This window comes from Melanaphis sacchari, unplaced genomic scaffold (assembly GCF_002803265.2).
Source record: "Melanaphis sacchari strain LSU unplaced genomic scaffold, SCAv2.0 Contig8_pilon_pilon, whole genome shotgun sequence".
NCBI classification, from domain to species: Eukaryota; Metazoa; Arthropoda; class Insecta; order Hemiptera; family Aphididae; genus Melanaphis; species Melanaphis sacchari.
Genome location: NW_020271635.1, coordinates 2149142 through 2163836, shown reverse-complemented (window position 1 = coordinate 2163836; position 14695 = coordinate 2149142). Strand labels below are relative to the sequence as shown.

At 24.8% G+C, this 14695-nt stretch overlaps 2 protein-coding genes across 2 annotated transcripts; one reads left to right on the top strand and one right to left on the bottom strand.

Annotated features, from left to right (window-relative positions):
- Window positions 1-29: 29 nt before the first annotated feature.
- LOC112602644 (apolipoprotein D-like) lies at window positions 30-5389 on the top strand. Its single transcript, XM_025350832.1, has 4 exons — window positions 30-626; window positions 873-1006; window positions 4664-4866; window positions 5105-5389. The coding sequence occupies exons 1-4, from the start codon at window positions 480-482 to the stop codon at window positions 5242-5244; spliced, it is 624 nt and encodes a 207-aa protein (XP_025206617.1). The 5' UTR covers window positions 30-479; the 3' UTR covers window positions 5245-5389.
- Window positions 5390-6629: 1240 nt separating this feature from the next.
- LOC112602641 (DNA ligase 1) lies at window positions 6630-12383 on the bottom strand. The gene is made up of 15 exons (XM_025350828.1): window positions 12210-12383; window positions 12050-12133; window positions 11490-11588; window positions 11236-11427; window positions 10860-11165; window positions 10417-10627; window positions 10160-10345; window positions 9937-10065; window positions 9600-9739; window positions 9329-9530; window positions 9057-9263; window positions 8777-8993; window positions 8309-8544; window positions 7941-8231; window positions 6630-6767 (listed from the first exon to the last, which is right to left on the bottom strand). Exons 1-15 carry the CDS (start codon window positions 12311-12313, stop codon window positions 6690-6692), a joined length of 2682 nt encoding a protein of 893 aa, XP_025206613.1. The 5' UTR covers window positions 12314-12383; the 3' UTR covers window positions 6630-6689.
- Between the last annotated feature and the right edge of the window lie 2312 nt (window positions 12384-14695).

Sequence of the window (14695 nt, the reverse complement as noted above, 5' to 3'; positions counted from 1 at the left end):
ATATATATATATAATATTACAATTTATCTGGCTGGTTGTCCAGCAGATACCCACCTCTATATTATTAAACCATCACTCGACCCGCGACTCGCGAGTGCCGCCGTCGGAAAGAACTATCATAATATAGCATACAGTCATTCGGTGATTGGGTATTTTTCGATCGAGAGGGAGCCCGCCGTAGCACCACGCCACCACCTGTATATGCCTACCTCCTAAATATCTATGGTTTTTTACGAACCCGTACCTACGAGAAAACGCCGTGACTAATGTAGGTCCACTGCCTGACGACGGCGGACACATGGACCGATGACCTTATACGTTTTGTATTGAGTAGGCATCCAACCGTTTATAATACTATTAGGTATACCAGCTACATAAGACGGTGTTGTTGCGACTCGTGTACCGAAAGACGCGTGTTACTAATATTTTCTGATATAATATTATTATTTTATTGAACTGTATATAGAAGGTCTAACACGATGCTCGGTGCGACGTTGTTCGAAACGTGTAGAAATAAAATTTCGGTTACTGTTGTAGTATTATTGTCGTTTGGCGTTTTCGTCGGCGGTCAAAGTCTGGGAAAATGTCCGAAAAAAGAGACTATGAAGACATTCAACCCTAAGGAGGTAGGTGAAGTAATATATATAGATAACTACCTACTTAGAACATCTGATGATTATTGCACTATTATATTATTTATATTAAATGCTATATTATAAGTACCTTAGTATTTATCTAAAAATAGTAATCGTGACGTGGTTCACCTTATTGTGATTTCGAGTGGTTGGCGACTGGCAAGGGGTCCCAGAAGGGTCCTTCAATTTTTTAAAAGTCCGCTAAGAAATAATAATTTTGTTGAAATTATTTTACAGTTTGAAGGACAGTGGTACGAAGTGGAGAAAACGTTTTACATGATGGAAATGACTGCTAGTTGCACATCTTTCAATTTTACTTTAAATCCCGATGGAACATCTTACAAAGTACACATTGGAACCAAAAATAGATTGTAAGTGAATAAGCGAAATAATATTTTATAGTATACTTATACCAATGGATTTATGGATATACCATATATTTATATATTTTTTTACCTTAGCTTGCAAATTCGAATATCGAGAGTCTATGCCTATACTTGACAAATTTTCTAAATATTATAAAGACACGCTATATTATACTATTATATTAAACACTATTCATAACATTATTTATAATCAAAATCAGAAAGTAGCTGCTGGTTATAATAATGTATATCTATATACATATTATGTGATGTATCGTATTTTCGTTCTCAATTACTATACATTCTTTTGTCCTTGAAAAAAAATGTAGTTATATTTGTATGATACAATATTTCGAAGAAAGTTAATATAATACTATTCTATTTTTTGAAACCAAAAAGCTGTATTGGATTATCAAACCGGTATACGCATTTAAGACTAGGATAAAATTACGTTAATGACTAGGCTGAGACACCTGTCTGTCTTGACTATATAGCTACGTTTTGAGATTTTATAAGACTTAAGAATCGTTTTAAAATAATATGTAAATAATATTTGATAAACCTACCTATCTAATTCCAGATTGATTTTGAAACTAATGGGTTGAAAATTCAGTAGGTATTAAACTAAAAAAAAAAAAAACAATTTATTAATAACGTATAAAATATAAAATCTCCAAAAAAGTTTCAAATCTATTTGTATTGAAGAATTATTTTTTTTTACACATAAAAACTAATAATAACTATAGGTGTATTTTAAGTGTAATAAATTAAAGTTTTAAGTTCTGAGCTGAACAATGCATCACCTTTTGAAGCACTAAAAATGCTTTTGATTTTTTATTCAATAAATTTCCTGATATTCGTAATCTAGATGATACAAGTGTATTGATTAAAATTTAAAAAAATATACAAATAGAAAAAACTAAATTTTTACGTTTAACTGAGTTTCTTCAAAATCGAATTTGATATAATTTAAAAACAAATGTACTATAATGACTAATGAGTAATAAATATAATGTAGGTAACCACAAATTATGCTTGAAATTTTCACCATATTTTTATATTAGTATTTTCTATAGGTATTTATAGATATTGTATAATTTAAAAAATATTTTAAATATTTTTATATTATTTATTCATTAAATTTAACATTCAATATTACAAAAATTATTATCACTTTTCAAACATAATTTTTTGCATAATTGTAACTTAAGCTATAAAAAAACAATTTTTTTCTAATAACATTTTATTTTTAATGTTACGTTTGTTTTAACTTTTTAAAGACAATGTGCATTTATAATTTCTTAATTTAAAACAGAATATATTTTGGACTACTTCGATGTAGTAAAATCGACTTTTGGATGAGCACTTTATGAAATCAATATTTTAAGTTTAAATTAGCGGAACAGAATTGTTTGATAAGGATACTCTGTAAAACATTGGATAATTACTCCGTCTATTTAAACTTTAAATATTTCTAAGTTGTAAGTAACTAAGAATTTATTGGGTTAAAACTTGATTTTAATTGATCGAAATATTTATAATAATGTTATGTTTTGAGAGGGAACAATAAATTTAGAAATTATAAAAATTTTATTGTTTTTCAAAAATTTTATTTTATTACAATCTTTAATGTTAGGTATGTAAAAAAAATATTTTCAAAAACCTAAATGTCTTTTTAAATGAGTGTCATAAATTAAATAGATCATAATCTTTTATTATTTTTTTTTTTTTTTTATTAATTGACGTTAAGAAATTTCTATATCAAAAGAAAGTAAAAACATTTTTTATAAGCATCGAGAGTTAATTATAAAATTGAGTATTCATATGTCAAATAACAATTTTTCATCAAACTATATTTTTATTTTTTTGTACCTAGTTCTAAAACGAATTACTGTTGAATGTTGGTATTTAAAATGTTGACCAAATATTTACAATAGTATTTGCTATGTACATATAGTACCTATAGTATATTAATAACAAAATAATTTGACTCTTTTTGAGATATGTTTAGATACTTAAAATATAGCTGATTTGTTTTAGTTTTGTTTTAAAAATATTGATAAAAAAATGTTTGCTGACGGTCAAAAAGTTTGAAAAATTAATTCAAGATTTTTCATAAGTTGTTATTAAAACTATTTAAAAATATTAAACATTATATGGCGCAAACATTTAAGTTTTAAATGTTTTTTTTTTCGCTTAAATTTTTCAAAAATTTACAAATTATATTGTAGCTAAAAATGTATGAAGTATTCAATATTAGCAACATGCCAACATATTATTATAGCTTGATAAATTTAATTGATTTTTTTTATACTTTTTATAGATTGGTTTATTTTAGAACTAAATAATTATTTAACAATATTTTTTATAGACAATTGAATTTAAAATTTGGATGAAATTAGATATTAAAACAAACAAAGAATAAATAACTATAAAGTTATTTATTTGTTGTAATTTAAAAATATTATTATTGAGGATTTGAAACTTTTACGTATGTATGTTATTATATTTTATAAACACAATATTTTTCAAAACACTTAATTTACTTTTTGGCTATTGCCTATATTTTATACCATGAAACTATTCAATTCATTCTTTCTATGATAAGGCGGTATTGACTCCAAAGTTAACAAAAATAATAAATTATAGTACATATAATGTATTGTTATAAATTATAATTATAAAATTGTAATAATATAATAAATTTAGTCTGCAAAATTTTACTCATGTCGTATTACTTCTGCTGGGAGGCCTATGTAGTCTGTCTAATCTGTCTTTTATTTATTTTTATTTTATTTTAGCTTGTTATACCATCAATTGTTCTTATTGTTATTTTTTGTAACAGATTGAATAAAAGAAAAATTAAAAAAAAAAGTTTTCACAAAATTTAAATTATAACTTACCGTAACACCGATATTAATATCAATTATTTTAATAGCAATATTAAAAACATAATATCGTGAAATATACTTCGTAATATAGGTTGATCGCTAACAGATTGTCTTCGTTTAAAATCGTTTTTCGTTTAAAGTGATTTATCATAGATTTAAGATTTCATATTTAACATAATATATTCATTACAGTGGTCAGTGATTTACTCAATGACGAGGTACACTCTCAATACCTACTGTATAGTAGAGCGATAGGTAACCTACTTTCCCTCTTTTTTTAATTTTTTAACGATGAGCTGTTATATATTTATAAGACTTAAGTAGGTTGCTTTTTAAAATAGTAATACTTACCCAACACTACCGTAGTTTACCAGTAAAGTGTGGAAAACGAGAAAACATCCGAAAAAAATGTACACGTTGACAGGTATAACCTGTCGGTTCATCTTGAAACTAAGCAACCGTTATGATTAAAAAAAAAAAAAAAGTGGTCCAAAATCTATCCGTATAATGTTGCAAAAAATAAACCTAGATTTTGAATTCAAATCACTGCAATTGTAGTAAAAACGTAACGGCTAGGTACCATATGCCATTAACTGAACAGGTTATTATTGCAATATTGTATACCTATATAATATATAACTGTATTAAAATACATTACCCTTTTATGAGTAGCTATAAGGACTAATAAAGGTGTATGTACTGTTTACATTCACCATATTAATTTCGATATACCATATAGGTATACTCAAAATAATTATTATTTTATTGTCAGGACAGGAAATCCGAACATATTTTCCGGAATGGCGACCCTTGTATCGAAAAACAAATCCGTACTCAACTACCAAGCCGAAAGTCGACTACCAGGTTTGTTTTCGCGTATGATTCCCACCACCGGTATGTATTACATCATGTACTCGGATTACCATAACTATACTGTCCTATGGTCGTGTACGAGTTTTGGTCTTTTCCACACAGGTAAAGAAAACTGAATTTACCAATTATCCTTTTATATAAGTTTCTCACATATAGAATAGCAATACGATATATGATACTTGTGCCTTGTGGTACCTATACATAATAATATGACCGTATTGCTTATCTATAGAGTATATATTGTAATAAATATAGTAATGCTTAGTTTATTGTAAGAACACACGCTGTGCGTAAACGGTCGGGGTCTCAGGAAGTATCAATATTAAAATATTGTTTGCAGATATTATTTGGGTGTTGGGAAGAGAACGAGATCTCACGGCGGCATCCCGGGCTGAACTTTACAACTTATTGTACGAACTGAACATTAATCCTGATCGACTAATATTATCTAAGCACGAGAAATGTGAAGAATTTTTTTGATTTAAATTTCAAATGAAACGCAGACGTCGTTTTAAATCGAAATAAATGTGCTAGTCAATACAGTAAGCCAAATTTGAATAATTTGTACCTATGCTTGATTAGATATAGGTACATAATACAATGCAACATGCCAACATTATATTATGTATGTTCGCAAATGAACACTAATTAACTAATATAATATTGTATATTACCTAGCTTTTATTTTAAAACTATGTTTGCTGAAGAAAAAACATGTACCTATTTTATAATTTGTTATATTGTGTTCGAGTAAAATTAAAATCATAAATTAGTATGCATAACAAGTAAAAAATTCACATAATTATGATAGGTTCTAGTTTTACAATAAAAAAAACAATGTTATTTTTTTAAAGTTGATGCTAATTATTCTCATATATTTATTTTTGGTAAATTATATATTTATAATATAAATATCCTTAATTTTTCAGGTATAATATTATACACACACATTTTCAGTTTTTTCATTTTTAATATGATCCAATAATTAGAACTAAGACAAATATATATGTTAAACAAAATAATTGGATCAACTTTTATTTTTATGTTATAGTAAGTTATATATTGGTATATGATGTAGATTAATCTGTAAGTTTAATTGATTAAATATGTTAAATATTTATCAGAATAGGATGACTTTTAGCAGTTAAAACCATAAAACATTTGTAACTATATTAAAAGACTATAAATATATCATAGTTACTAAAAATAAAAATCACTCAATTGTTTTATTTATTTAAATTATGAAGTCCAGTAGGACTGGACCTAAACCTGATTTAATGTTCCAAGATTTTTTTTCTAAATTTATATAACATTTGACCACATATAAAACATTATATATTAACATATTACTGTATTAAGTATGTAAATTATTATAATTAGATATCAATTTTTTTTTTATTTTTTTTTTGATAATTGATTCATTTAATTTCTTATTTGGAAAATACAAAATGAACTATTCATTTGGAAGATTTTGGTATAATATAAAAAAATTATTTGGTTTCTCCTCTGTATTAAAATATATGATTCACTTTTGCTGTTTATATTTTATTAGTATTATAAAATAACTTTTAAGAAAAATTTATTTTGACTAAACATTATAGTATTCATTAAAGGATATCTTTTTAATACCATTAAAAAATGTATTTAGATCTATTATAACATGAAAACCAAATAATATGATTTATCATTGTGGATTATTAATCTAAAAGAAAATTAAGATTATTGAAAAATGTATTGCATATTATTAGTATATGAATGGGTAGTTTTAATAAAATACAATAAAAAATATCATTACTTTAAAAAATAATAATGCTATTTATTATTTTTATTACATGCAATTAGAAGTCATATAAACATGTAAAAAAAAAATATAGATATTACTAAAAATTAAATGTAAAATAAATATATATGAAACAGTACTTAAACTAATAAAAGTCTTCTCTATTCGTATTTGTACTTCCTTGATTTATAATTTGCACCTGACTATAATACAATTCAGCAATCTGAAAATTAATTATGCAATCATATTAAAAATAACATAATAAAGTTCTCACGATGATTTTATAATGCAAAATATTATCTATGAAAAAAGTTATATCTAATGAGAAACTAGTTACATACAGTTGTATTGTCTTGTATTTCAAAACATTTAAATGTCATCTTCTAGGTTAATAAGTTAATTTAGATTCTAAATATTAAAGTGAAGTAGGTCAAACTATATAAATATGATGAAAGATATAACTTATAATTAAGTATTGCTGTTTTATTCTCGTAATTTAATTATTTGTGAGAATATATAATTAATTTTTTTTTAAGTTTCAAATCTTTTAAATTAAAAATAATTAAAAACAGATTTTTCTATATTTTTTTGAAACAAAATTATGTAATCTAACAACTAAAAATTTAAAAACATTTTTAGGTTAGGTTAAGTGCTCAGTTTATTATTTTGAAGTAATTAATCTGATGCTTTAACACTAAATCATGTCACAGACTTTTTTTTCATTAATACTTACAATCTATATTCAATATGATATAATAAGCAAATTTGTTGTCTTGTATACTAAGCATGGTGAAATGATAAAAGGAAGCATATATAAATACTACTTTAATTCTAGACCTAATATTAATAAATGAAATTAAGTATAAATTCCTATAGCCGATGGTGATTGTGCTGAACCTTTGAAAGCATTCAAAGAACAATTCAGGTTGTGCTTTTATCATAGTCTATCTATCTAGATAGCTTCTGAAAAAAAATCACTGCACCATACACTCACAATATTTATTCAAATGCTCCATTTATTAGTTTAAGCTAAGGTGTATGATTTAATCGACTTCATAAACATTCTTACTAAATACAAGTCTTGGAATTTAAAGGTTAATTTGAGTATTTATAAGACTTAGGACTAATAGAAATAATTATACTAGATCATCTACGTAATTTATTGCAATAACAATTTGTATTATTCTTTACAAAAATATAACTAAAAGGGTTATTAATAGTTGATACTAATATTTGTTTATGACGATTATATACCATACTAATCATAAAACAGTTTTTGCACATGTATAGAAGATATCATAGAGGCCCAGTTTTATCATGCTTCAATAAAATAAATCAACTCTTTCCTGTGTATATGGTCTTAAGTTTAATATTATTATGTTTAAGTTTTAGTTACCTGTTGAGCAGAAGTAGATTGTTCAATTGACTTGTCTTCTCGTATTCGTAGAAACCTTGGAAATCTTAATGAAATTCCTTTTTCAGGATCCACAATACCTAATGCTGCTCTGTGTACCGGAGATAATGACAAATCTGCACATTTTATTTCCCATACCTGGACTGTTTCAAACCAATGATCTGGCTCATGGCTTTGATCAAAGCGGTAATAAGTTTTAGGTCCCTCAATAATATGTTGTTGGAAAAACTCAGTATGAGTTTGTAAATCTTCATCACTAAATCCTGTTCCAATCTAGAAAAACAAATGTATCATTTAAATAAAAATTGTTATGGCTTAAAGAGATATTAAGTATGTAAATATTTAATTACTTTACATATACTCTGATACTCTTCACTATCTGGATCATAACAAGCTAATAGGAAGCCACCATAAGTACCAGTACGTTTTCCACGACCCAAATAACCTCCTAAAACTACTAAATCTATAGTATCACCAACACCATCTAAATAATCTTTTTTTAACTTTAACCAATTGCGTGAACGTTTGGCTATTTCATAAGTAGCTTCTTCTTCCAATGTTTTCACCATTAAGCCTTCACAATTTCCTACATATTTACAAAAAATAAATGCATTTTGTTAAAATTAAAAATATTTATATAAAAGCAGAATTATTTTTATTATTTGTTATTAGGACAAATATAAACATAAACTAATATACTTAGTTATGTATATATAAATACATTTAATCTAAGTTAATATTATTATTTTTATTATTAACATGTAATAGAATTGCGGGTATTCTAACATTTATTTAATAAACAATTTTTATATTTGTACCTTTTATAGATTCTTCAAGAAAATCTTGAACTTCCTCCATTTTGGTCGTATCTAAAGATGTAGCTAACAAAAATTGTTCTTCTACTTCAATAAAGTTTTCTCTTAATAACTGACGACGTTCACAGAAAGGTTTTTTAACTAAAGGTTCTCCATTGAGGTAGAGTAAATCAAACATATATACACATACTTGTACTTTAATATCTGCTTCATTGGCATTCTAAATTATTCACGATACCAAATATTTTAATATATTTAATAAAACTATTTACAAATAATTTACCTTTCGTTTACGAGTACTTAATATTTGGAATGGCATAATTTTTTTATTTTCTCTATCCCATGCAACGGCTTCAGAATCCATCACAAAAGACTTAACATTAGGACCTTTAACGGAATCTAAACGATTAATTATGTCTGGATATTTACTAGTATTATTTTCTTGATTACGACTGTAAATATAAATATTTCCATCTTCTGTCAAATGAATCTATAATTTATAAATAAAACAATAATCTTGATTTCGAAAAGACTGAAAAAGTAAAATTATTATACCTGAGCTCTTTCTCCATCATATTTCCATTCGCATGTAAACTTTAATCCATCAAATCTACTTAGCACTTCGTGAACACCTTTAGTTGGATGTGCTAACATTGGTTTTAAAGGTATACCAGGAGTTAACTTACAATTTTCTGGTAAGGCACTAACACCCATTTTTAAGATAATAGGTATTATTATATCTAAATTTGGGCTTTCACTACAAATACATGTTAAAAATGTTTAAATTAAAAAGAAATATGTGCAAAGTTATTATTTGTTTAATTACCAATAAGTTGTTTTTATGATTAAAGTATTTGCATCATAAATTTTTTTAAATTTTTCTTCAGACATTGTTTTGGTTGCATCAAGTGTTTCAGGTGGGAAATCTTGAGGTGGTGGTGTCATTGTGCAAGCTAAACCAAGAGCCTGGAAAAATCATATGATACATTAACTTTTTAATATATTTCTTAAGTATTTTTTAACTTCTTTATTAATATCAATAAATAATTAAAATTTTGCTGTTATAATTGTTTATATAAATTATATTAAATAACTGTGATGATGTTTTATTTATATTGAAAAAATCACTCATCAATATTTAATAATAATTCAATTATATTTACCTGTAGAACTGATTGTTCAGCAAGTCCTATTCTTAATTTTCCAGCTAATGATCGCATCAAAAATCTAGCTTCAGAATCTTGACATGCAATAAACATTGATTGAATTTTATCAAGTTTTTTAACAGTTATCTATAATATTTAAAATGTATCATGGAATAAAAATAATTAGAAACTGGTTAAGATTAACTAATTAGAGAAAACTTTAATTAATTAATATGCATACCGCTTGACCAGTCATTTCTGAGATATCCTTTAATTTATAAAATACACTTTTCACGGTTAAACGGGCAGGTTTAAACATTGTTTTTTGATTACTTTTACTTTTTTCTGCAACAATTCCTAAATCACCAGTTTTTTTAACATCAGATTTTACCTGTGCCATGCTCCTTCCTGTCGTTTGAACTATAGCCTAAAGAGTAACAAAACATTTTTCATGCAGTAATAAATATTAATTGTGTGCTATACAAATAGTACAAGTACCTTTAAAAGAGTGGTCTCAGCAATACCTAGTTCCAAACCAACATAATCGGGACAAACTTTATTTAAACACAAGTATACACTTGGTAATAAATCATTTGGGCTAACCGCTATCACTGAACGAAAATAATTTGAGAGTATTTCAATAATTTTCAATCTAGCACTAACCTCTTCAATGCACAACAAAGTTTTTGTTAGTGCACTATATGGAGTCCTATTGAAATTAAATTTTAAATTTAGGTAAATATATAACAAATTATTTTATTTCATAGGGTATTAAGTTAGATATAATAAAAATAAAAAACAACTAAAATAAATTATAAAATCTAAAATATACCTAAAAACAATATTATAATCTAAATTAGATTTAAAATAAAATATACTATCAACTTTTATCATAAAAATACTAATAAATTTAATTTCAGATATAATTCATTTTTACTCACGGTTGGTCATGATCCCAAAAGGCATCTTTTATAGGATGGTAATTTTTTTTGGTTGGATCATATTCACTTTCAGAAATTTTATTATTTTTTGAAAATTCATCATCATCTTTTAAAGGAGATTGTTCTTTAATTATTTTTTCAGGAGATTTTATTTTAGTTGACTTTTTTGATTTTTTTTGAACTTGGTTTTTAGTTTTCTTGTCAGTACTTGGTTTATTAGTGACTTTCTTTTCAGTATCAGAATTATCAGACTCAGTTTGTTCAAATTTGATGCTTGGCAACATATCTTCTTCATCTTTTGTTTTACTAAATTTAAATGATCAAGAAATGAACAATATTTTAAACAATTGTATTCGAAATATTAATTTATACTCACATTTGGTTTTGATCTTGTACAGTATCTTTTAGAGAATGGTCATTTGTTTTTGTTGATTCACTTTCAGATATATTGTCATCATGTATTGGTGATTTATTGACATCTTTTAAAAGAGACTGTTCATCAATAGATATTTCTAATTTTTCAGCATTTGGTTTATTTGAAAGAGTATTTTGTACACATTTTTTTTTACTAAATAGAATGTTTAGATGACATTAATAAAAATAAATTTTGTTAGGAAAATTATAAATTACCTATCAGATGTTTCTTCATCACTATCACTAAATAATACAGCATGTTTTTTTCTTTTCCCATAAGTCTTTATTGGACTGGAGTGTACAACTTCTAGATCTCTATAAAAATTAATTGTACATTATTAATTTATAATTAAAATCTTTTTTGATTAAGGATTTTGATTACAAATCTAAAAAGAAGTATTAAAAAAAAAAAAAATGTATAATAATATTATAAATGCCATAACATATTATAAAAAATATTTAAATTACAACTTTAGATACCTAATCATATAAATTATTAATTAAATATCTATTTTATAACTATGATTGAGGAATGACATGGCTAATAGAGATAAAGTAGAATTTTAAAAGTAGTATTTTCAAACACCATTGCTAGTTCAAATTCTATAACAGCCGTTTTAGTTTAGAAGTGGAAAACCACTGCACTAACTCTTATCTAAATCAACAGTATAATTTTTAGAGTAGTAAGTGTTGTAAAACTAATCTGCTAGTGAAAAAAAACTAAAATAAATAAATAATTAAAATTATGTTATTAAAATATTTATGAATTAACTTACTCTGGAGATGTCAATGTCGTACTAACTGATAAAACAGGTGGATCTTTTTCCTTTTTAGTTCCATTCTTAGGGCCAAAATAAGACCTAAATAAGACATAAATAAAAAACTCTCAATTTTATAAAACCAACGAAAAAAAGTAAAAAATTAAAACACACTTACATTAACGTCCTTTGAGTCATTTTTCTATTTTTCAATAACAAACTGTGATGACAATAAAAGTTATTTAATAACGTCGAAGAAAACCGCCAAAATACTGTTTGCATTCTGTCTTTTGGTTAAAATGTTATCACTGAATTATCATTCATTTTTTATCATACTTCCACAAAATAATGTTAATACTCTATGCGTAGACCTTATATTATATAATTGACGGGGCATCTATGGTAGTATTGTGTGAATGCGAATGGGTGGTGCAGTCTTTCCTAGCGTATCAGCAGTGACGCCATTTCTTACGACCAAAAATATTGTTTTTTATACTTACTTACCATAATATGCTATATTATTATTATATAAATCATGGTATGATGAATTCAGTTACTATTTTAAGACTTTTAGTTTAATGTTATATAAAGATAGGTTCATTGGTTACACAAGTTATACAATGGTAATAATATATACTTTTTTATTACATAAACATTTTTGATAGAATATTTGGCAGAAAAACGTTCAAATTCGGAATATTCTTTCTACTTTTTGGCAAATTTCGACAATATTTTGGCTTAGCCTAATCAAAGCATTATTCCAATTTTTTTTATCAATTAATTTAAATACATGTCAAGAATTATCAACTAGATACGTATGACATATATGGCATTTGATTTTTCAAAAATTGTATTATTATTATTAATTTGATATTAGCTGGTTTTATATTGTATACGTATAAAAAATATCAATTACTCAAGTATAGGTATTAAAAATCACAAACATTTCGTGTAGTTTATTATTAGCAAAACAAATGCTAAATAAAACAGTTATTTGGCAAAAAACATTATTTATACATTTAAAAAACATTATTTTTTTAATTAATAGAACTTAAACAAAATAAAATTACTTAAATAATCTTCATCCACTTCTTCACTTTTTTTCCTATCAAATTCACTTCTAAACAATTAAACAAAAAAATCACATTTTCATTAAAAAATGAAGAAATAGTTGTATCGGTAGATAAACAGATGTATTTTTAGAAATAAAATTTTTATATTTCAATTGTAGGATAAAGTCATTATACTTTCTGAGTTTGGCCTGCAGTCTCTTCAGCTGCTTTTTCAAATTTGCAATATGGTTTTTTTTTTTTTGGTTGAACTTAGTTTATACCATTTCTAAATTTCTTTTTGCTTTCCTAGGTATATTAAAATGACGATAAATCCCCCATTGTATCTGGATTATATTTTTTCCTTTTTTGGCTTGAACTTTGAGATAAAAATATCAATATTTATTACATAAATATAAATATTTAATCAATTACTATAAATATGCATAACTTTACTTTTTTAGTGTATTACAAATACTGTTTGTTAAATTATATCTACATTGTGATATATATAATTGTCATAAATTATTTATTTTTTTATGTTTGTTAAAATATTTATTTCTAAGAAAAATCTAGACATTTGAATATAAAATTTCTCATTAGATGTTTTTACAACAACCTTAAAATATTAAAAATACATTTGCATAGCTTTTTTATATATACACGTCATAATATATAAAATTTAAATATTGATAAAATTAGATACTGTAGTAAAAGTAACAATTATAGTTATTATTTTGTCATAGGTAATTAATTAAAAGATATCATTTGATGGTACCATATTTTCATATATTATTTACTATAATAACTTCCAAAATATATAGATTAGGTACCCACTTTAAAACTGTTATTGCTAAAAATGTATTCACAACAGTCTACCTACTGTATAAAGATATTGACTTAATATAAATTTGTAATTACAGCTGGGCATTATTTAGTAATAATATTGTATAGGTTTATAATATGCGTTTTTGGAAGAGAATAGTTCAGCTAATCATTAACCATAAAACTAATAAAAAAAAATTAAAAATATAAATATACAATCGAGTTTTAAAAATCATTGTATCCTTTATAATAATTTTAAATTATCTCTTTTTTAGATAAATCGATGTAAGAAAAAAAAAAAGTAGGTAAGTGCGTAATTGCCGTGTGCCATACTGCGCAGTAGGTAGCTTATATAGTCATATTTTAATAAATCTGTAATAGCATCATTAGTACGTACCTATTTATAATCAATGGTAATTGGTAGTTGTCATTAGCTGCAATGTTGTGTATTAAATTTAAATTCAATAATAAATTAATATTTACAAAAATGATTAGGATCAAAGACTGTTTATCAGCATAAAATATAAATTCCTAAGTAAATACTTTATGATATACCTGATTAAAATACTTTATGTATCTAATTATATTTCTAATTTAGTATTTTTTTCTTTTTATTTCTTAATACGATAGACTTAATGATTTTTTCCTGAAAACATTGTATTTAAAAATTTCATCGTATATTCCTATTTATAACGTATAATATAATATTATAATATATTATTACATAATAATGCACGGAAAAGTATCAAATCCCATTCTCCACGAATACTATTTTTGAATTACAACCAAA